The sequence below is a fragment of the Schistocerca piceifrons genome, chromosome 1, assembly GCF_021461385.2.
Source record: "Schistocerca piceifrons isolate TAMUIC-IGC-003096 chromosome 1, iqSchPice1.1, whole genome shotgun sequence".
Taxonomy (NCBI): Eukaryota; Metazoa; Arthropoda; class Insecta; order Orthoptera; family Acrididae; genus Schistocerca; species Schistocerca piceifrons.
Window position 1 is genome coordinate 844,987,578 of NC_060138.1, and position 25,277 is coordinate 845,012,854.

The following is a 25,277-nucleotide window of genomic DNA, read 5'->3' on the forward strand; positions in this document are numbered from 1 at the left end:
TGTACATTGGGGAAGAGGCGGAGGGGGGGAGGGGGGTGTTACTTACCAGTTGGGACTGAAAAATGGGATCAGACACCCTGCAACATGAGGCATCACTCAGTGAGTTAGCAGTGGAACAGCAGAGTGGTGCACTGCAATACGCATGAGGCCCAGTGTGGCGAGCGCTGGTAGGGGAATGTGATGTCAGCAGCTGCTCTTTGTGTGCTTGAACTTGTCCTTGTAGAAGTTGATGGAAGCCTGCATTGTAGGAATTAAGTTCCTCAGTGAACACAACCTAATACTATGAGTTTGTTAGATGTGTACAGGGTAAAATGGACAGGTAAAGCATTGGAATAATGTAATAAAAAGACATCCAAATATAAAACGACTCCTTTATTGGAACATTAACAGGCGCCATTAAATACAGAATGCATTTACAAAGACAAGTTGCCACGAAAATAGCTATGAACTAAAATTCTCAATGAAGTCAGTCTGGTAATCCCCACCATCCTTGAAGGTGTTACGAGTACATGCCAGGGGTGCTCACCATCTGTGTGCTGTGGAATCACTTTACACAACTTTTTGACATGAGAATCATCATTAATGAGCTTGAGGTATAGTAAATGGATATCTTCAAACACAGTTCTCAAGGAAATATACAAATACAAATAAATGAACTGTAACAAATTAACACCTAAAGAACATTAAATTACTGCACTCATCGTGTGGACAGCTTGGCGTCAGTGCAGGACATGTTGGGAGTTGGAGCACTTGCAGCAGAATTCTTTTAGCAGAAAACACATTGTGCGGCAGAGAAAACTGTTGTCCTCTGATACGTGTAGTTATCTAAAATTTGTACTACTTTATTTAGTAGAGTGAAGAATACTTTCAGTACAACAGGTAATGTGGACACACAACTATGAAGAAACATTGGCCTATCGATGTGTAGTTAAAAATACTTCATTTTTCAAATGGGTTACCATAATAATCATGAACTATTTTAGGGAAAACCACCTTCACATACCTGAAGCTTTGTAACAACTGTTAATTAACAAGCAAGCCTCATTCAAAGAAACTAATTTTTACATTTACAATAATGTTCACCTGGCAATGACAACTTTATTGACAGGAGACATCACAGAAACCGCTCTAGAAATATTCAGCACCAGGGCACAACAGCCCATTCCCCTCCCTCCCCCCAAGCTCATGTAGAAGCCAAAATGCATGCTCCTAAGCACAGGTAAACACATTAGGCAATAATTACAAATGCTCAGCTGGTGTGTGCAAAATATATCTGCAACCAGTGTTAAGTGTTAAGGTCACACTCAGTACAGAGCCTTGTGGGACTCCACTCCACTGTGGGAAGTAGTGTAAGAATTACTGGCAAACCAATCACTGACAGAAAAGTTTGTATGATTGGGAGCAAGCCACAGAAATCCCACTCATGTCTTCCAATTGGTTTGATGCAGTCTGCCATGAATTCCTCTCCCGTGCCAACCTCTTCATCTCTGAATAGTACCCTACATCCTCAGTTGTTATATTTATTCCAGTCTTTCTTCCTCTAAAGTTTTTGCACTACAGTACCATGGAATTTATACCTTTATGTCTTAACACGCCCTGCAATCCTGTCACTTCATCTTGTCAGTGTTTTCCATACATTCATTTCTTCGCTGATTCTGTGTAGAGCATGATTCCTTATCTTTTCAGTCCACCAAATTTTCTATATTCTTCTGTAGCGCCACATCTCAAATGCTTGATTCTCTTCTGTTCATGCTCTATGCAGACCACGGGAGACAGTGACAAGATGCTGAACCATTCTCATGGCAGACTTCTTGCAGAGTAGGTAACCATCCAGAAATCTGCAGTGAGTTAGACACAAGGTCCTTTGTTCTGAAGATCCAGAACAGTCATCTGCTTACCATTCAATCAACCACATGCAAAGGACATTGATTTGCAGCTATCCATTTCCAGTGGGATCTTTATTATACGGGTGGAAGGGGTCAAGGCACCCATTGCAGACATGGAGGTACAAGGGAGGATGGAGTTCTTTTCCTCACATGAATAGATGAATGAAGATTGTACTGAGGCCCTGTGACAAGGTGGCAGAGGGAGTAAGACTTTTGCGAACTGCATGCTGTCACTTTGAGATGGTAAAGACCAATATTTTTTCAAAAAACTCAATGCAAGAAATTGGATTGATAGCACTTTTTCCTTTGTTGTAAATTTTCCTTTTGAATGAATATTTTAATTTATACTGTACTAGTAAATACGTCGGTCAACTAAATACATTCCAGTACCTAGAACAAAATTTGAAGATATTCGAATAATCATTATGGAGTTTTCTTTATTTGGATCTTCAGAGCAGAAGTTGCTCTAAAGAAAAAAATACTTCAAGTTGTTGAATTTAGGTGGCAGAATCGACAAAGTAAATGCCTTAATTGATTAAATGAGTATCAAGAGGTGTGACGGTAAGTTGGAGGAGTAGCATCTGAAGTTTATTCAAATGAAAAACTGTGTGAAAAACTGAGAAATAAACTGAACAGACTAAAAAATACATTTAGTATTATGAAGGAGAGATATGATAAAGTGTAGACAAATAGTTAACCAGTGACAGTTCTACAGAATATTCAGGTAAAAGGTGAAGACCAAACAGACAACTTAAAGTTCAGACTTAAGCAAGGATTCTCAAACTTTGGTAATAAAAAACAAGGGGCAGGCACAAAGCAAACTGATAGTGTGAATGCTCTCAAATACTGAATATTACCTTAAGAGAGCTAGCAAATATTCCACAGTTAATCTTTCATTCTACAGCTGAGAGTATGCTGTCACCCAGTTACAGATTAAAACTCCATGCTGGACCAGGACTGAAGCTGTGAAGACATGCCACGAACACTTACAATGATCATACACTATGTGATCTAAAGTATCTGGACACCCCCAAAAACTTACTTTTTCATATTAGGTGCATTGTGCTGCCACCTACTGCCAGGTACTCCGTATCAGTGACCTCAGTAGTCATTAGACATTGTGAGAGCAGAACAGGGCGCTCTGCAGAGCTAACGGTCTTCAAACGTGGTCAGGTGATTGGGTGTCACTTGTGTCATACGTCTTTACATGAGATTTCCACACTCCTAAACATCCCTAGGTCCACTGTTTCTGACATGATAGTGAATTGGAAACATGAAGGGACACGTACAGAACACAAGCGTGCAGGCCGACCTTTTCTGTTGACTGACACAGACCACCGACAGTTGAAGAGGGTCGTAATTTGTAATAGGTAATGATGATGATGATGATGATGATGATGATTAGTTTGTGGGGCACTCAACTGTGCAGTTATCAATGCCAGTACAAAATCCCAAACTTTGCTCAGTCCAACCCACAAACACCCAGTCATCTCGATGCAGGTAATTTGTAGGCAGACATCTATCCAGAACATTACACAGGAATTCCCAACTGCATCAGGATCCATTGCAATTACTATGGCAGTTAGGCAGGAGGTGGGAAAACTCCGATTTCATGGTTGAGCGGCTGCTAATAAGCCACACATCACACTGGTAAATGACACATGATGCCTTGCTTGGTGTAAGGAGTGTAAACATTGGACAATTGAACAGTGGAAAAACGTCGTGTGGAGTGACGAATCATGGTACACATGTGGCGATCCGATGGCAGGGTGTGGGTATGGCGAATGCCAGTGAACATCATCTGCTAGCATGTATAGTGGCAACAGTAAAATTTGGAGGTGGTGGTGGTGTTATGGCGTGGTCGTGTTTTTCATGGAGGGGGCTTGCACACGCCTACAATGATGTTTTAAGCACCTTCTTACTTCCCATTGTCGAAGAGCAATTCAGGGATTGTGATTGCACCTTTCAACATGGTCGAGCACCTGTTCATAAAGCGTGGCATATGGCGGAGTGGTTACATGACAATAACATCCCTGTAATGGACTGGCCTGCATAGGTCCTGACCTGAATCCTACAGAACACCTTTGGGATGTTTTGGAAAGCTGATTTTGTGCCAGGCCTCACCGACCGACATTGATACCTCTCCTCAGTGCAGCACTCTGAAGAATGGGTTGCCATTCACCAACAAATCTTCCAGCACCTGATTCAACATATGCCTGCGAGAGTGGAAGCTGTCATCAAGGCTAAGGGTGCGCCAACACCATATTGAATTCCAGCATTACCACGAACTTTTAAGTCATTTTTTGCCAAGTGTCCGGATACTTTTGATCACACAGTGTATATAAATCTGTCATTGAATGGCCATGCCAGGAGTATTAACAGTTTTGTGTTAAGAACAAAGTATACCGCCATGAGATGCATTAATTTTCCTACAGAACAAATTGCACCAGCATGACTAACTTTTCCTCAAAGTGACACTGACTTACGGATCAATGGCAGTTGATGCATGGGCACACTTTAAAGACCAGAAAATTGCTCTACATTTTGAGCTTTTAGTCTTTTTCCACTGTACGAACAAAATACGCATTCGGCTCACTACAGTCACAACAACGTAGTCCTTTTTCAAACAGTTGCAACTTTGTGTTAGCCTTGTTAAAGATTGGGACAGCTTACAAGGGGAACTATTCAGATGCACGAGGTGGAAAATAAACCTTACCCCAAGCAGCAGTGTCAAAATGTTAAATAATTCTATCAAAAAATTTGAAATCTGTAGAACTAGAGTTCTAGAGAATGCATAAGCTGTTTGATGTTGCAAACATTTCAAAGTTAACTAAGAGGTACTGTATAGAATTTTCAGAATGATTAATATTTGGAAACAAGTTTGCACTGGAAAAAATAGAAAAACTTAACTCAGCACTTAAAAAGTTTCAGAGAGATCACAATATGTATCTCCAGTAACAAAAATATATACTGTATTCAAATTATTTATTAGATGAATGGAGTTTGTACAGACAGAATAAAAATTAGTCAAAATATCTCTCCAAGTCCTGAAATCCACAAATCCACAGAAACAACACACTCCAGTCCCACTTTTTATACAATTATTCACTTTCCAGCTGCTGTAGCAAGTGGATTTCGAAGAACCAGTATGACTGAATCCCCTCGCAGAAACATTTTTGATATGAATCTATCTTTGTTTACTGGCTTTGCCTGAAAATACCGAAATTTATAACAACAACATTATACAACGAACAATATGTCCACAATAAATAACAAGCATTCATTCAAAATTTAGAACAAAATGATCTACATATACACAGTTCCATTTGTTCTCTCATTCCTGTTAAAGCATGGAGCAATAATTAATTTCATTTAATTCCATTACATCAACTTCAAACATTTAAATATTTATTCCAACATTACCTTTTTCTTTCCTTTACCAGTTCGAGGTAACTCTGTCCACATTTCCTTGACATTTTCAAGCACCATATTGCAGTGACGATCAAAGGCTTTCACTCTACCAAGTAATTTCTTATTGTTGCGGCAGTTGATCAGTACCTATTTTTAACAGGCATTACACAAATTGATCATTAACATCACCCCCTCTTAAATATGCTTCCAAAGTAACTATATGTCAAGCACAAAACCTACAATGAATCAAATTTTATTTTTCAACTTGCACATAATTACATATTAGTTGCTCTACTGTATGTTTCCATAGACTTTCCTGTTACATTTAAGAAAGCAAATTATCATTTACTCCAAACCTGGTTCGTGTGTCTGGATTCAGAGTTCCAGTAGCTAGCCCCATCTCCACTTTCTAGCTTTCTTCTTTCCACATTTGACAATCGTAGTTCCAAAAACATGACATTAAGTTCCCTTTCACCTAAGAGTATGAAGTGTCTTTAGGATCACTGTTTTCCAGTAGGCTCATGTTTAGATTTGCTCTGCCAAATGTCTAACTGTCCAAGATTTCAAACAAGCACAACCACTGTTCTCAAAATGTTGCTTTGAACAATATCTCAAGAAATGAAATTTAGTAGTGTTTGAATATTTTCAATACCCCCCCCCCTCCACACACACACACACACACACACACACACACACACACACACACACACACACACACACACAGAGAGAGAGAGAGAGAGAGAGAGAGAGAGAGAGAGAGAGAGAGGCGCGCGCGAGCGAGCCCAAGCTCACATGACTGCCAATTCCAGCATCTACGGCCAGAATGCAACTATCACCTGGGATGCAAGCAGCAATCTCGAGGAAGCGCAGAAGGGGAAGAGATAGTACTGTACTGGTGGGGTGAGAGACGAATGCTGTCTGGTGGAGTGTGCAGGGACTAGACTGCCAGCAGGTGCAGCATCTGGTGGTTGTGGGGCATGGAGGTGGCGAAAAAAAAGGAACAGAAAAGGTGAGCAGATGTGTTGGCAGAGAGCTGCAAATGAACAGGGTGGGAGACTAGAATAGGGAGGAGATGATAGGACAGAGGAGACGAGATCTGCTGCAAACAGATCTCCTGTGCCATTTGCCCCTCACATCCCCAACCCTCCAATCACCCCCAACAACCAGCCACAAAGGAATGTCCCCTTCATCACCCAGCACCACACCAGACAAACAATTGAACCATCCTTCACCAGGGCTTTTATTACCTGTCATCGTGGCCTGAAACGAGGGACATCCTATCCGAGATACTTCCCACCCCTCCTAAAGTGGTGTTCCATTGCCCACCCAACCAGCACAACATCGTAGTACATCCATACGCCACTCTCAATCCCAACCCTTTGCCCTATGGATCATATCCCTGTGGAAGACCCAGGTGCAAAATCTGCCCAATCAACCAATCCAACACCTCTTCTCCAGTCCTGTCACAGGTTTATCTTGCATCATCAGGGGCCAGGCCGCTTGTGAAAGCAGCCATGTCATTTACCAATTCCGCTAAAACCATTGCACAGTTTTAGATTGGTATGACTACCAACCAGCTGTCCACCAGGATGAACGGCCACAACCAAACTGTGGCCCACAGCAAAGTAGACCATCCTGAGGCACAACATGCAGCTGAACATAACACCCTTGATTTCAATTGCTGCTTCACTGCCCAATTCATCTGGATCTTTCCCTCCTACCACCAGCTTTTCTGAACTGCACAGGGCCTCAACCTATTGTAATGTATGGTCCCTACACCCTCCATCCAACAGTTATCACCGTTCTGTCCTACCGACTCCTCCTCATTCCCATCTCCCACCCTGTTTATTTGCAGCCCTCTGCCAATGCATCAGCCCGTCTTTTCCTGCTTCTCACCTTTTCCGCACCTTTTTCCCCACTTCCCTGCCCTACAACCTCCTGACGCTCTGTCTGTTGGCAGTCTAGTCCCTGCACACTCCACCAGACAGCATTTGTCTCTCCTTCCTTTTGCCCGTCCCCCCTAGATTGCTGCTTGCATCCCATGTGATAGTTGCATACAGCCCGATACGCTTGAGTTGGTGGTCATATGTGACGTGCTTGCTTGTGTGTGTATGAATGGTGTTTGTGTCTCTCTTTTACTGACAAAGGCTGTGGTTGAAAGCTTTATGTGAATGTCTTTATTGTACCTGTCTGCAACCTGACATCTTTTCTTTACAGGAAGTAGAAATGTCTTTTCCTAGTGTTAAAAGTACGGTTTCTAATTTTCAATGTTAATGGCAATCCACACGACAGGATCTTCCAAGTACGGCTGACTGACTTGCACACTGAATTTCCCAGCACTTTTACTCCACACTTGTGAAATCATACTGGTGAACCAGCATTGGTGAACACTCCATCCACTCTACCTAATGTTTTGATCAAGAAATATGCATAAGGTTTAATGTAAGTCATTTTTCCCAAAACACTTGTCCCGCAGTACTGTTGGAGGAACAATATCCTTTGCTGGAGACAAGCATTTGCTGCTTGAAATCAACAGACCGTCAAGCATACCCGGTTAGCCTATTTGACAAAGCATTGCCTGTAAGCAGCAAAAATCTTTGTTGAACAGATACTTTACCTACCAGATATATTTAAGTAGCAGGTACTGTCTAGATCTTGACTGACCTAATAGACAAAACGAAAATTCTACAAACAAAACAAATTGTGAGAAAAAAATTGGTCAGTGCTTACTTTAAGAAGACAACATATTTAGTGTGACCAACAGACCCACGTGAAAGTGAAAAGGAAGACACTATCTTAGGTTCCAGAACAGCTAACTCTTTTCTTCTAGACGAGAGAGGGTTAGTGTGTGGAAAGCTGGAAATGAAGCACTGCGCACTCTCATCCCAGGGTGAGAGGGATCCACCTGTAACAGGATCAAGGCTAGACCAAGAATCTGCCATTGATTTCAGTGGCCTGCTCTTCCATTTTTATTTCCCCCCAAGGAAGGAACTAATAGCTACCATACTATCAAAGGATTGGGGGTGACTATGCCCAGAGAAAAAAAAAATTGTCAGTTGTTATCACTTTTATTAACAACATGCTTTTTACAGAATTACTGGTGTGCAAGTGGGGACCAAATTCCAAAAATACCTTTTATCAGGTATCTTCGGAGTTTGGTCCCCACTTGCACACCAGTAATTCTGTAAAACAACACATATTCAATAATATCTACTACATCTACATCGACAGATACTGTGCAAACTATCATATGGTGTGTTGCGGAAGGTACCCTGTACCACTATTTGCCATTTCCTTTCCTGTTCCACTCGCAAATAGAGCGAGGGAAAAATGACTGTCTATATTTTTTGTTTTTTTTTTTTTTGTGATTTTCGGGCGCACAACTTCAATGGTCATTAGCGCCCTGACTACTCTAAGAATGCACCGCGAGACACAAGTTGACAACAACAACTAAAAGGGAAAACACAATAAAAGACAGACTGACAGGCATAGGATTAAAAAACATCATCAAATGTCCTTAGCGAGGTTTGTCAAATTGATAAAACAAAGAACACGAGCAGCTGCTCGTGGGTCATCCGCTAAAATGGCATCTAAAGTATTAGGCAGGTTAAGATCGAGGCGCAGTGTGGTAAGATCTGGACAGGACATTAAAATGTGTCTAACCGTCAGCAAGTGCCCACATGGGCAGAACGGCGCCGGCGCAGCCGTCAGCAGATGGCGATGGCTGAACCGGCAGTGTCCAATTCTTAACCTTGCTAAAACGACCTCCTCCCGCCGAGAAGGGCGTGAGGAGGACGTCCAAGCCACGGGAAGAGGTTTTAAGGCCCGAAGCTTGTTGTCGGTAAGTGCAGCCCAATCGGCATGCAACAGCGAGACAACGCGCCGACAAATGACCCTGCTAACATCGGATGAAGGGACACAACAAGAAGCTGTCCGAGGCTCGAGGACCGCAGCCTTGGCCGCGGCATCTGCAGCTTCGTTCCCAGGGATACCGACATGGCCAGGAACCCACATAAAGCTAACCGGCGTACCGACGTCCACCAGCTGCTGAAGAGAGCGTTGGATCCGGTGTACGAAAGGGTGAACCGGGTACGGATCACTGAGGCTCTGGATGGCGCTCAGGGAATCTGAGCAGATGACATAAGCAGAATGTCGGTGGCGGCAGATGTAAAGAACAGCCTGGTAGAGGGCAAAGAGCTCAGCTGTGAAGACCGAACAATGGCCATGGAGCCGGTATTGGAAATTTTGTGCCCCGACAATAAAGGAACACCCGACCCCGTCATTGGTCTTAGAGCCATCTGTATAAATGAAAGTCATGTCGAACTTCGAACGAAGTTCCAAAAAACGGGAGTGGTAGACCGAACCGGGGGTGACCTCTTTTGGGAGCGAGCTGAGGTCGAGGTGAACGCGGACCTGAGCCTGGAGCCAAGGTGGCGTGCGGCTCTCGCCCACTCGAAAGGTTGCAGGGAGTGAAAAATGAAGGTGTTGAAGGAGGCGACGAAAGCGAACTCCAGGGGGTAGCAAGGCAGAGACATACAACCCGTATTGAAGGTCAAGAGAGTCGTCAAAAAAGGAACGATAAGACGGATGGTCGGGCATTGACAGTAGCCGACAGGCATACCGACAAAGCAGTATATCGCGCCGGTAGGTGAGTGGCAATTCGCCAGCGTCAGCATGAAGACTCTCTACGGGACTGGTATAAAATGCTCCGATCGCAAGTCGTAAACCCCGATGTTGTATGGAGTTGAGGCGGCGTAAGATGGATGGCCGTGCAGAGGAGTATACGAAGCTCCCATAATTCAGCTTGGAGCGGACGATCGACCGATATAGACGAAGTAGGACGGTTCGATCCGCTCCCCACGACATACCACTGAGAACACGGAGGACATTTAAAGAACGGGTACAACGGGCGGCCAAATATGACACATGTGGAGACCAGCTAAGTTTCCTGTCAAAGGTAAGGCCTAAAAATTTGATTGTCTCCACGAGTGGGAGAGCAACGGGACCGAGTCGTAAGGACGGTGGGAGAAACTCTTTGTAGCGCCAGAAGTTAATACAGACCGTCTTCTCGGCAGAAAAACGGAAGCCATTGGCGACACTCCAGGAGTAAAGACGGTCAAGAGAACGCTGAAGACAGCGCTCCAGGACACGTGTACACTGCGCGCTGCAATAGATGGTAAAATCGTCCACGAAAAGGGAGCCTGATACATCAGCTGGGAGGCAATCCATTATTGGATTGATCGCGATGGCGAAGAGAGCGACGCTCAAAACTGAGCCCTGTGGCACCCCATTCTCCTGGCGAAAGGTGTCGGACAGGACAGAACCCACACGTACCCGAAACTGTCGATCCATTAAAAAGGAACGAATAAAAAGAGGGAGGCGACCGCGAAAGCCCCATGTATGCATGGTGCGGAGAATGCCCGCCCTCCAACAGGTGTCGTAAGCCTTCTCCAAATCAAAGAACACAGCCGCGGTCGGGCGCTTCCGCAAGAAGTTATTCATAATGAAGGTCGACAAGGTAACCAGATGGTCAACAGCAGAGCGGCGCCTTCGAAATCCACATTGTACATTGGTAAGTAGGCGTCGAGACTCGAGCAGCCAAACCAATCGAGAGTTAACCATTCGCTCCATCACTTTACAGACACAGCTGGTAAGCGAGATAGGTCGATAACTGGAAGGCAAGTGCTTGTCCTTCCCCGGCTTAGGAATCGGGACAACAATAGACTCGCGCCAGCATGCGGGAACATGTCCCTCAATCCAGATGCGATTGTATGTACGAAGAAGAAAACCTTTACCCGCAGGAGAAAGGTTCTTCAGCATCTGAATATGAATAGAATCAGGCCCTGGAGCGGAGGACCGTGATCGGCCAAGTGCGGTTTCGAGTTCCCGCATGGTGAATGGGGCATTATAACTTTCACAATTCGAGGAGCGGAAGTCAGGTGGCCTAGCCTCCTCTGCCTGTTTGCGGGGGAGGAAGGCAGGGTGGTAATGAGCGGAGCTCGAAACCTCGGCGAAAAAGCGGCCGAATGCATTGGAGACAGCCTCAGGGGCCACAAGGACTTCATTCGCGACCTTCAAGCCAGAAACTGGGGAGTGGACCTTAGTGCCAGATAGCCGGCGCAGGCTACCCCAGACAACAGAAGAAGGAGTAGAACTGTTGAAGGTGCTTGTGAAAGCAGCCCAGCTGGCTTTCTTGCTTTCTTTAATAATACGACGACACTGAGCACGTAATCGTTTATAATTAATACAATTCGCCACTGTAGGGTGGCGTTTAAAGGTGCGTAAAGCACGTCGACGAGCACGTAAAGCCTCTCTACATGCTGCGGTCCACCAGGGGACCGGTACGCGACGTGGAGAAGTAGGGTGAGGGATGGAAGATTCAGCAGCAGCGAGAATGACTTCCGTGAGGTGTGCGACCTGACAATCGCAGCTTGTGAAGGTTTGATCCTGAAAGGTCGCCCTGGAAGAGAAGAGCCCCCAGTCTGCCTTGGAGAGGGTCCAACGAGAGGAGCACGGAGAGGGAGTATGCTGCAGGAGATGGATAACACACGGGAAGTGGTCGCTCGAATATGTATCAGCAAGTGCATACCACTCAAACTGGCGTGCAAGTTGGGGAGTACATATAGAGAGGTCTAAATGGGAATAGGTATGAGATGTGTCCGAAAGAAAAGTAGGGGCGCCAGTATTGAGGCAGACAAGATTGAGCTGGTTGAAAAAGTCTGCTAACAAGGAGCCCCTCGGGCAGGATGCTGGAGAGCCCCAAAGAGGATGGTGGGCATTGAAGTCTCCAGTTAACAAAAATGGTGCAGGTAGCTGAGCAATAAGTTGCGTCATGTCTGCCCTGGTAACGGCAGATGACGATGGAGCGTAAACGGTACAAAAGGAAAACGTAAAAGTGGGGAGAGTAATGCGGATGGCAACTGCCTGCAGGCCGGTGTGCAACGTGATGGGATCGTAGTAAATATCATCCCGGACCAGCAACATAACCCCTCCATGAGCTGGGATACCTACCACAGGGGGTAGGTCAAAACGCACAGAGGTGTAGTGTGCCAAGGCAATTTGATCGCATGGGCGTAGCTTCATTTCCTGGAGGGCTACGACGAGCGGACGATGCAAGCGGAGCAGCAACTTCAAGTCCTCTCGGTTGGAGCGAATGCTGCGAATATTCCAGTTAATAAGTGCCATCGTAAGAAAAGGAAGATGAGAGAAGGGGTCACCTCGAAGGCCGCTTAGGGCCTGGCTTCGAGCGAGCACTGCCGCCGCTAGCAGGAGGCGGACAGTCATCGTCCATGGGGTCTATAGGGTCATCGGCCATCTCGGGAGGATGGCCGGGAGGGGGAGCTTCCTCCGCCGGTGAACGGCCAGATGTTCGGCTACCAGCGGTGCGGCCAGGCGAAACGGATGACGGCCTGGGGCGGCAACCGCTGGGTGGCGCAGGAGAAGAAAGGCGCCGCGGCGGAGAAGGAGAACTGTGCTTCCTATGCGCCTTTTTAGAAGGACGTTTGGTGGAAGTACCGGTCGAAGGCTGGGAGGTCGAGGGACGGAGGAAGTCTGCACGAGATGGTTCCTTCTTGAAGGCCCGTGCATCTGACTTCGGGGTCTTCGACTGAGCAGAAGCTGAGGAAGTGGCTGGTGTCTGTGGGGTGATGGGAGGAAGAGGAGACGTCGACCGCGCGATCTTAGCACTGGCCGAACGGACGACCGTGGTGCTGAAGGTCAGATCGCATGTCTGGGTTGCTACCTCCCGGGTAGTCCGAGGAGAGGCGAGGACAGTGCTGTATTTCCCCGCTGGGAGCAGCGTGGGCTTCCTACTAGCCAATAGCTTGCGAGCAGCCGAGGTGGACACTTTCTCTTTGACTCGAATTTCCTGGATACAGCGTTCTTCCTTATAGACAGGACAGTCGCGGGAGGATGCGGCATGGTCACCCTGACAGTTCACACAACGAGGAGACGGAGGTGGACAGTCACCCTCATGGGCATCCCTGCCACAAGTGACACATTTAGCCGCATTGGAGCAAGACTGTCGAGTGTGATTGAAACGCTGACACTGGTAGCAGCGCGTAGGTGTCGGGACATAGGGGCGAACAGAAATAACCTCGTAGCCCGCTTTGATGCGCGATGGCAGCTTAACACTATCGAAGGTTAAGAAAAGTGTCCGGGTCGGTACAAGGTCATTGTTGACCTTTTTCATGACCCGATGGACAGCCGTCACGCCCTGCTCAGCGAGGAAAGATTGAAGCTCCTCGTCAGTCAATCCGTCGAGAGAGCTACTATAGACTACACCACGAGACGAATTCAAGGTGCGGTGGGCCTCCACCCGGACAGGGAACGTGTACAAGAGTGTGGCCCGAAGCAGTTTTTGTGCCTGAAAGGCACTCTCAGTTTCTAGTAATAAGGTACCGTTACGCAACCTGGTACAAGATTTGACAGATCCGGCTATGGCATCTACGCCCTTCTGGATAACGAAAGGGTTGACAGAGGCAAAATCCTTTCCGTCCTCAGATCGAGAAACTACGAGGAACTGTGGGGCAGGCGGTAGTACTTTTGTCACAGTTGGCTGGTCACGTTTCCGTTTGTGGGTCAAAGTCGAAAGCGATGGAGTAGAGTCCATTGCGGAGGAATCCCCCATGATTGCCAGCGTCTCCGATGGCACGCTCCTTCCTTGTGGGGACCCTCTCAGAGGGCACTCCCGCCTTAGGTGAATGTTTACACCTCAGGTCACACCTCCCGAGAAACAGACGGAGGGACCAATCGGCATGGTCAGAAGGTATCAGCTCAGGCAATCACCCCTCCCCGGGCCTGGCCTTTACCAGGGGGTACGCGCGTGCCTTACATGTCTACCCAGGGCGGGGACTTACGCGTTACCCCGTCACCGGCTACGCGTGCGAACGCGTGGGTCGGCCTTCAGACACGCACGGGGAGGAAGGAAGAAGAGGAAAAAGAAGAGAGAGGGAGAAAGAGGACAGACTGTCTCAAACGCCGAGGCGGAGACCAGAGAAAGCAAGGAGAAGAAGGCAATGAGAAAGCAAGGAGAAGGAGGCAATGAGAAGGCAAGGAGAAGAAGGCAATGAGAAGGCAAGGAGAAGAAGGCAATGAGAAGGCAAGGAGAAAAAGGCAATGAGAAGGCAAGGAGAAGTCAAGGGAAAGAGTAAGGAAGACAGTGAAGTAGAGAAGAGCAAAGAAAGGAACCAACAAAAGGAAGGAAGAAACGAGAAGAGAAAAACCAAAAAGACCACGATTATAGGTCGTGAAACCGTCCGTCTCCGGACGCAGGCGCTAACTACCCCCGTGAGGGGGATGGACTCCTTTTAGTCGCCTCTTACGACAGGCAGGAATACCTCGGGCCTATTCTTACCCCGGACCCGCAGGGGTAGACTGTCTATATGCCTCCTTATCAGCCCCAATTTCTCTAATCTTATTTTTGTGGTCCTTACACACAATGTATGTTGGAGGCAGTAGAATCATTCAGCAGTCAACTTCAGTGGTGGTTCTCTAAATTTTCTCAATGATGTTTCTCGAAAAGAATGTTGCTTTCCCTCCAGGGATTGCCATTCGAGTTCCCAAAGCATATCTGTAACACTTATGTGTTGTCCGAACCTAGCAGTAACAAACCTAGCAGCCACTCTGAATTGCTTAAGAAGTGTTCAAGCCACTCGTATCTGTGAACTTATTCCATATGCAACCTGCAGTGAGCTACCGTGTTAAACGATTTCTGGAAATCTAGAAATATGGACTCTGTCTGTTGCTCTTCATCCATAATTTGCAGCTTATCATGTAAGAAAGTACTTTTGGCCACCACTAGAAAGATTAAGCAATGTGAATTTTGTTATTTGTTGACAACTTATTAACAAAATACATTTTAAGGAGACACTGGTGTCCAAGTGTGGTCAAGAACCCAAAAATATTGAATACGACATTCACTGTGTGTGTGTGTGTGTGTGTGTGTGTGTGTGTGTGTGTGTGTTTGTTTTTTTTTTTTTAGGGCGCAAAAACAACTGGGGTCATAAGCACCCAAGTCAAAACTATAGAACACAAAGACAGAGAGGAGTTAAGAAACAACTACACGTCAGTCCCAGTTGACATTAACAGAGGACAAATAAAAACAGGGACATGAAGAAAGGGCTATAAAATACACCATAGAGAAATGGATGTCCAGGACTAAAAATTAAATGGCGTTCACCATATCACTACGATGGATAAAAAGTAAAATACAGTCGACAGCTCATGCGTCGTTTGCTAAAACGGCCAATAATTAAGACGGGCATTCCGTCAGGACATGGTGGACAGTTAAAACTTTGGTGCAATGTGCACAAAGTGGCAGGGTAACGCCACTTAACAAATGGCGATGGTTAAAATGACAGTGGCCCATGCGCAACCTAGTTAAAATGACCTCTTCCCGGGGAGAGGGTCGAGAGGTGGTCATACAAGCCGCTGGGAGAGGCTTAATAATCTGTAGTTTATTCCCATGAAGGGAGGACCAATGGCGATGCCAAAGCAACACCACCCCCTGACAGACGACAACACAGATCATTGGAGGGCATATTGGAACTAGTGGGCTGAGGTACAAGTAGCCTTGGCAGCACCCTCGTTTCATGGCAGACTGACATGACCAGCAACCCACATGAACATCACAGTATCTCCATCAAGAGTGAGCAAGTGACTGTTTTACTGGATCCGTTGCACTAAGGGATGGGTGGTGTACAGCGCACAGAGACTTTGAAGGGCACTGAGAGAGTGAGCAGAGAACACAACTGAAAAACCTGTGTCGCTGGTTGTACTCCATGGCCTGATACGGGACAAAGAGCTCGGTTGTAAATACTGAGCAGTGTGCCGAAAGCAGATACAAACACATCGACGCCAATGACGAAGGCGCACCCAACACTATGGCCAGTCTGAGAACCATCAGTGTATACAAACATACTATTGCAAAGTTCCATGCGAAGGTCGTGAAACTGAAGGCGATAGATCGAGGCTGGAGTAGTGTCCATAGAAAGTGAATAAAGGCCAAGGTGAACACAGGCCACTGCACGAAGCCAAGGTCGTGAAGGGTTCACATCCACTGGGAAAGTTGCAGATAGTACGAAGTTAAGCCCCCAGAGGGAGTGGTTAAAGCAGACTCCAGAAGGTAACACAGAACAGGGACAATCAAAGGAGTCATCGAAGAAAGAGGCATAGGCTTGATGGCCACACATTGCTGACAAACAGCTTGCATACCTGCTGAGCAGAAAGTCACAGTGGTAGGACAGTGGTAGTTCGCCAGCTTCAGGATACAGACTCAACTGGGCTAGTTTAAAAGGCACCATTGGCCAAACGGATGCCACAATGGTGGATACTTTTGAGACAGCGTTAGAGGGGCGGACGTGCAGATGCATAACAAAGCACCCCTAGTCTAGTTTTGAACAGACATGGGACCAGAACAAGCAGAGGAGGGTGGTTCGATCTGCACTCCAAGAAGTACCATTGAGGTCACATAGGATACAAAAGGACTGCGTACAGTGAGCTGCCAGGTAAGACACATGGGAGAACCACGAGTGTTTCCTATTGAGCATGAGCTGCAGGAATTTCACAGTTTCAACTAACAGAAAAGCAACAGGACCAAGGCGTAAAGAGGGCTGTCATAAATTCATACAAATGGTTTTGTCAGTGGAAAAACGAAAGCCATTGTAGATTCTCCATGAGTAAAGACGATCAAGACATGGCTGAAGACACCGTTCAATGAGACAGGTCTGTTGAGAATTGCAATAGATGGAAAAATCGTCAACAAAAAGGGAGCCGGAGATGGCCGGTGGGAGACAGGCCATTATAGGGTTAATGGTGATAGCAAAGAGGATGATGCTCTGGACAGAACCCCGAGGCACACCGTTTTCCTCAATAAAGGTGTCCAACAAGGCAGAACCCACACACACCTTGACAACTCTCTTCCTCAAGGAAGCAGGGCAGGCAGGGCAGGCAGCCACGGAGGCCCCACGTGTAGAGAGTACGGAGGACACCAGCTCTCCAGCAGGTGTTGTAGGCCTTCTCCAAATTGAAAAACACAGCCACAGTCTGGGATTTCTGCAGAAAACCATTCATGATGGATGGAAAAAGCGACAGGATGGTCAACTGCAGAACGGCGCACTCTAAATCCACAATGTGCTACAACTAGTAAATTGTGCGACTCGAGCCACCATACAAGCCGGGCACGAATCATGTGTTCCATCACCTTGCAACCACAGCTGGTGAGAGATGGTGCAGTAGCTAGAAGGAAGGCATTTGTCCTTACCAGACTTAGGTATGGTATTACATATAGATGGGCAAACTCTTTCATCCTTGGGAACTAGCTCACTGGTGATCGCTCTTTTTTGGGAACCGTTCATTTTTACTCTTGCACCACACATTTGCACTTGGTCTTACGAAAAATTAGTACTATAGGTGACTGAAGATGGAAGGTGACAAGAGGGGGCACTTGCCTCCCTCTGGAGTACTGAATTTTTATTCATAACAGGATTCTCACACAATTTTTGTGATTCTGCAAAACCTCTCGTTTAGCCAACTGTAGCATTATGTGGCTGATCACAGTGAAATAATATAGGGTGGTGCACGAAAAACCGGTCCCGAGTACAGACTTCTTGCCAGTTGCGCACAATTTGTTGATCACTATGAGCAGAATAGATAAACATGTAATAATTAGGCAGTGAAGAAATAACAAGAAAGCTAATGCAAACAACAACTTCGAAACAATAGATGTTGATTGGTGGGCGAAACTGAGCAGTCTCGTACACGGGGCCGACTTTTTGTGCACCACCCTGTACCACTGAAATAATATTGTAGAAGTTATCATATTCTCTTTACAAAATGTGACACCAGACACTCGATTATGGAGCGGCGGCTTCATCTGGTTGTAAGTCGATCTGCCTTCCACAACAATGACAATGCCCTTTTACCTTGGATTAAAAAAAAAAAAGTAGAAGAAGAATGAAAAATGGCACTCATGTGTGCTGTGCCGACTTCCTTTGCATGTGTAATAATAAAAAATCTTGCCTTTTTACAAGTATTTCTTTTGCTATTTATCGAAATAGTGAAGTAAGCTGATATGCCATTTTGTTACCTGAAAAAAATTTATGTATTTACCACATAATTTTTATGTAATTATAAAATACATTTTAATTAACGGTCATGGATGCTGAATAAAATACGAAAAGAACCAGAAGTTCAGATTTAAAAAAAAAAAAGGTTGGAAATTTATCTAGAATGGGCGTGTGCAGCAAATGAAATAAACAACAACTCGATACTGAACTAACTACGATCAGTCGGCAGTGGAACTGCGAAGAGTGGTCATGTGAAGGAGGCCGAGGCCGAGGCCAAGGCCGAGGCCAAGGCCGAGGCCAAGGCCGAGGCCAAGGCCGAGGCCAAGGCCGAGGCCAAGGCCGAGGCCGAGGCAGGCAGGAATGGGACCAACGCTGGAACGAGACCGGCGGACGTGCCGTTGCAGGAACGAGACCGACCGTTTCCCGTTCCTTGGAACTATATGTAGAAATTCGCGGCCGAAGTGAACTATGAAAGACCTTTCCTTAGAATTCATTCCTCACTCTTTCTATTCATTTCTGTGAAACGTTCCTTTGAACCTATTAGTTCACGAACGACCCATCTTTAGTATGACAGTGGCTTCATGCAAGCGTTTAGGAAACATACCCTCTGCTGAGAGACGGTTGTACAAACTATGCAGAACGTTCTTGCCCACAGGAGAAAGGTGTTGCAACATCTGAATGTTGACAGCGTCTGACCCTGGGGCAGAGGATCGAGATGAACTGAGAGCATGATCTAGCTCTCTCATAGTAAAGGTGGCATTGTAGCATTCATGATTCTGAGAAGATAGGTTCACTGAAATGCCATATCAATTGGACTTTAGATTTTGGGTTAAGCTACGCTGAAAAGACGAAAACAAAGAAGATTTAATTTGAAATAAATAATTTCTTCATCTATAACAGGTGGGCATAAGGGGTAAACAGTTACGTCTGAAACTTGTGACCCACCATAAATAAACTGACCATTGCCTAAAAGACAGCTACCTTGTTTTCATTATCAGCATATCCAACTTAAGTTTCCTGTGTGCAACACAAACACCTTCGCAATGGATACTGGAAAGAAAGGATAACATATATTTAACTGTAACAACCACTGTCTATAAAAGTCTTCGCTTCATGTAGTTAGTGATTATTACATTGTACATGGTGGGATTTTAATGGGTACTCTATTACCTCTGAGACATCGCAACCATATTTCAACAATACACATGTTGACAATTCTACCAATAACTGTAATATATTCTCTGCTTCTGCAAACAATAGGCATAGTTCATATCAATTCAGGCAGACTAGAAAAAATCTTACCTTCATAGTCTCTGATGTTACTGGATTTAGCGTACGTTAAAATGAAGGACTAAGTAAGGAACACTAATTTATTGTTTTCGCCAAAAAAAATTTCTGCTCTGAGATACAGCCCTCCAAAGATGACACTGCACATACCATTTTGAAGATGAAAATTTTGGAAAAAATTTTAAAATGCTGTATCTCTGGAACAGTTCTAGACATTTTGTTCGGGTATTTTTATTTGAAAGATAATTGCTTTATTATTACAAAGAAATCCTCCATTTGGACTTATCTGTCAAAGTTCTTTTGCTATACTGTTCTGAACTTTTTTTATATAATTCATGGAAATATTTTGTTTTTCAACAATGCCAATCCATAAAATATTGTTTTTATTTCTGTAGTACCATATAGTTCTATATTCCCTGAAAAGGAGAGCTACCACTTTTCGGCTGAACAGGTTTTATAAACAACTGAAATTTTTGCCATACATAAAACCTATTTTATTACCACATTATCATGTTAACAGGCCCATAAAAATCAAAACATAGCCTTATTTAACATAATTTTAGGTTTGAAAGATAAATAAGAGACTCATTTTCCAAGAATTTTAAATGGTTCCAAAATGTACGTGATTGATCCAAATTTTCAATTTATACAACTTCTGTGCACTCTGTTTTGTACTGAAATTTGCCAGTCAATGAACTAAAAATGCATTCCACTGCTTCAGTATCTTCATTTTATATAGAGTGATGCCTGCCTGTTGAACCAAAAGGAATAGGAGCACTTACAATCTTCAAAACATTGTGAACAAGAAGTGAGTCCTGATGGCGCTGTTTCTGTCCTTCAGCTGGAAACCTATATCCAGCAGCTGGTCCATATGGTAGCATAAAGTTCACTAAAATTTCGCTTAACTCTTAACTGGTGTTTATAATCTCTCCAACCCACCAGTCAGTCAGTCAGTCACAGTCACACACACGTCACAAACATCCCCCTTTCTCAGGTTGTGAATCTGAATATTATCCTGCTGTTTCTGAGGTGTTGGCTGAATGAACAAAATTTCTTCTTTCTTGCTCTTTAAAGTGAATAATATGAGTTCATCCATCATTTTGAGTCCAAAAATGTGTCTTCTGAATTCCTTCCACAGGAGTAGTTTGTTTGGACCATTCTTAATTTTTCTGCTCACAGAATTCTTGGATTTCCTCTTCGGACAAAAGAATGAAGAATGTGTAAGATTTAATGACTCTCATAAAATCCTCAGCATTCTGAATCGCAGCTGTATTTGGTCTGGAAGATTGTTTTGTAACATGGTGCTTCAGCAGGCCGGCTACACAATCACAAGACCCCTTCCCGTGACCAGTAGCACTGCATACCCAGTCAGTTGGCACAAGAGACTTACTCCATTCAAACAGCTGGTAGCAATTTTTAAAATGACGAGGAGCACCATCAGAAATAATGATGATCTTCTTTACCCCAGCTTGCAGCTAAAGAATTTTGCACATCACTAGCAAAGCATGTGCTGAGTCATGGCCTGTGTCATCACTTATAACTACAACACTTGTGGCCTTGTTTTGAAAATATGTCACTCCTGTAAAAATTGAAACCTGGTCACTACTCCAACGATACCTTTATACTTCTTGTGGGAGAATTACAGACCAGTTCTCAGCAAAATCACAGTGAAGCAGTTAACATATTTCTTCAGCCTGTACATTCTTTCACTTCTGCAATGTGGTGTTGTTGCAATTTCTTCAGATGCTGGTGTGCTACTGCTTCCACTGACCATTTACCAAGTTCATCAATGAAACTGTCAAAGGCAACAGTTGTCTTAATTAGTTTATTTTCCTCCCATGTTGCATATGTAATTTTGGCAGAGTTATCTGTCACGTCTTCTAGGCCAAGTGTCTTAAGACAGTCCTCCCTTTCCGAGCCAGTCAACACATTCTTGAAACATACAAGTCTTTCACTTTACATCAGAGACTACTAATTACTTCACACACCCGATCAAGGTGTCGTATGTCATGTGTTCCAGGAAGTTCTTCAAAGTTAGCACAAAAAGTTCAAAATTTGCGCAGTACATACATAAACAGACATCTCTAGGTGGGTGTGGAACCATCCACTTAGGTTGTAGTGAATACAATTTTGATCTTCCAATTTGTGAAGTTGTATAGGTCCTCTTATAAACTGCAAACATTTCTTTAATACTGTGAGTCTTGTACCTCTTCACTTTCACAACTTTTTGACCTTCAACTATTACAGTTATAGTGTCTTCTTGTTGGCACTCAGGTGAGAAGTCCCATTTATCTTCCAGATAAAATGACTGCACTATTTGAACTTGAGCTGCTTCTACAGGATGACCATAATAGGGATCTGTCTTCCAAAGACTCCTTTACAGACCTCACATTTCTTGATTTGTCTACCATGTACTGGTGGAATGTGGTTCAAATTTTTTTTCTTTGAAAATGTCTCTGGAATAATAGTTAAAACTTGCAGCTTTTCACTGTAGGCTGCACAATATTCAACAGCTGAATTGATATTTGTGAAAAATTCCTGGCAAGAGTGCTTTGGTTCATTTTCTTCTGAAGATAGAATTTCTACTTTGAAGAGTGTGGTCAGTTTTGCAGCAGTGTATTCATCCACAACTTTAGTAATTTCTCTCTGATTTTTTGATGCATAGAGCTTATGACTCGAATTCACTGACCATGGTTTCTTAACAGGACTAACACTTACCTCTGTAATTGACACATTCAGGGTATTTAATTCTTCCTCTACTGATGTAAAATCTGAATCATCTGCACCATGGGAGGCTTCACCTTGTTCAGATACTATCATTGTTGTTATTCTGTCAAAACATTTAGAACACAATAAGTCATCCCTGGAAACCTCTTCACTTTGAAACAGAGTCTTCAAATGAGAACTTTTATTCCAAACCTGAAAAAAGTCTCTTTTTGTTTGTCTTATATATCATTCTTTTATGGATATGCAAATAGTCAGCACACTTCACTTTCCTGTGGCCCCAGTCAGAAGACATTTCATAGTCCTTTTCACAAAACACACTGCAACTGTGTCAGCTGACAAATTCCTCATGAAAACACAGAACTAGTACACAAATTAGCACTGAAAAACTAAAATATGGAAACGTGCAATGAACAACCACAACAAAGAAGCTGACAAGAAACTACAACAAAGTAAGAAATATTTGCAACAATGAAAATGAAAAGAAATAACAAACAAATAAAGTGATAAGAAAAAAACTGCAAAAAGGCAATAGAAATAAACATTGTAACAAAGAAATTAGTAATAAACAACATCATTAAAGATATACATTACCCTTTAAAGTTAAAAAAAATGATTTTTTAAATGTAACCTGTCCAACTTAAAACTGGAAACTGTCCTTTATAGAGAATATAGTACTACATGGTACTAATCAACATTTTTGAAAAAAGAATTTTACTGTAAATTCGAAAAAAATTCAAAAGGTGACAGTAACAAAACTTGGACAGATATGTCCAAATGGAGGATACCACTGTAATCATAAAGCAATTATCTTTCAAATAAAAAAAACTGTAACAAAATATCTATAACTGTTCCAGAGATACAGAATTTTAGAAATTTTTCTGAAATTTGCATCTTCAAAATGGTATTCACAGTGTCATCTTTGGAGGCCTGTATCTCAGGGCAGGAATTTTTTTGGAAAAACAAAAAAAATGTGTTTCTTTCTTACTTCTGAATTTTAACATAGGCTAAATTCAGTAACACCCCCCCCCCCCCCCCGAAGTGATACAGATTATGCCAAAATATTGGTGGTTTTTCGGATGAAAACCAGTAATTTCTACTTTTAAGCAGACTTTAACAACCAAATTTTGTTCTACAAATTTCAGAAACCTCGTCAAACATTAAATGGTCAATAAGGACACACACACACACACACACACACAGGTATATTGTCCTGGTCACTACATTTGTTCTGGCACTGCAGCTCAAACGGGATGAGGTGTTGTACCAAATGGAGTACACAAGGAGAGAAAAGAATGCTGAAGATTAGATGGGTAGATCACATAACTAATGAGGAAGTATTGAATAGGATTGAGGAGAACAGAAGTTTGTGGCACAACTTCACCAGAAGAAGGGATCGGTTGGTAGGACATGTTCTGAGGCATCAAGAGATCACCAATTTAGTATTGGAGGGCAGCGTGGAGGGTAAAATCATAGAGGGAGACCAAGAGATGAATACACTAAGCAGATTCAGAAGGATGTAGGTTGCGGTAGGTACTGGGAGATGAAGAAGCTTGCACAGGATAGAGTAGCATGGAGAGCTGCATCAAACCAGTCTCAGGACTGAAGACAACAATAACAACAACAACAACAACAACAACAACAACGAGAGAATGGGGGGAGTGGTTGACTGTTGGGAAGGAAAGGCAGCAGGCACAAGGCACAGGATTGTGAAGACGATCACATTCTTACATGATATTGCAACATACACTCTGATTCCATAAACATCCTGGCGTATCTCCACTAGCCCATGATAAATACTATGGAAATGCAGTAAGAATGCACATTCGACAAGCAGCAACCGCTCCCTCACCTATTTTCCCAGCATTCCTAAACACCCAACATCTTGCATTGATTAGATAAAGATTTTTGTAGGATGTTCCAGCTATAATATCCCCTCAGGTCTTCAGTTCACAAAGTAGTCAGAAACCCTGACAACTAACACTGTTAACCTTAGATGGTTTTGCAACTGCAGATGCATTGTTATGTTTACATGAAACAAGTAAACAGAACAAAAATGACCTTATTCCACTACTGCATGTTATTTATTGTTTATTGCGTGTTGAAATAATGTTCTAGTATGCTTCACCCAATTAGGAATGATTCTGTGCCTCTACCCCCATACACACACTTTTAATATGCAGCCCACTGAACAGTAGGGAAAAAAAATCAACAGCCTAATTAAGGATTTGGCTTATGTTTTATATTGTATTCTGAGCTAAAAGACATGTAACCTCACCAATCACAAGTTAGGACTCATATCAACAAAGTTAAATTCATGAAGTTTTCTGAAGCAACTGCAGTAGATAATGAGATGCATCTAATAAAAATTAAGTTGGTTGCTTGACCATTTTTAAATATTTTGGTTTTTTATGTGTGATTATGCTTTAATTGGGAAGGTCAAAACAGCTTCAAAAAAATTTTACCTTGCACCATTACTGAATTGTGGTATAAGCGCACAATGGCTTTTCAATTTGGAGAAATTGCATTTTATCCCTGCACTAGGTTAGGTTATAACACTGCAATTTACATGATTGTTTTTTAGGAAAGTCTTCTCTAGAATGTTTTTTTATGATAAAAAATACCCTAAACTCAAAAACAACCCGTCAAAATAGCCTCCAAATTTTGGTATTAAAAATTTAGAAAATCTATTTTTAGACCCAAAAGTAACAATCAAGGAGTGACTTTATTATCAGTTTATTTTTTTCTCTAGTTAGATATCATAAACTACTAGTATTATATCCAGAAAGAACAATGACAAATGTTTCCTTAATTTTTTTATAAATTTTTGGAATTTGTGAATCTTCACAAAAAATAAAGTTCAGGGCTAGTTATCTCTGGTGTGACTGAATATAAAAATTCA

The 25,277-nt window shown here is 43.6% G+C and overlaps 1 protein-coding gene across 1 annotated transcript in view; it reads right to left on the reverse strand.

Annotated features, from left to right (window-relative positions):
* Positions 1-4,854: 4,854 nt before the first annotated feature.
* LOC124715380 (probable small nuclear ribonucleoprotein Sm D2) overlaps positions 4,855-25,277 on the reverse strand; it is a 50,624-nt gene continuing 30,201 nt past the window's right edge. Inside the window, exons 3-4 of the mRNA XM_047243094.1 lie at positions 5,310-5,444; positions 4,855-5,096 (exon numbers count right to left, since the gene is read on the reverse strand). Of these exons, the coding sequence (XP_047099050.1) occupies positions 4,992-5,096; positions 5,310-5,444 (240 nt within the window). The 3' untranslated portion in view covers positions 4,855-4,991. The remainder of the gene's footprint in view (positions 5,097-5,309; positions 5,445-25,277) is intronic.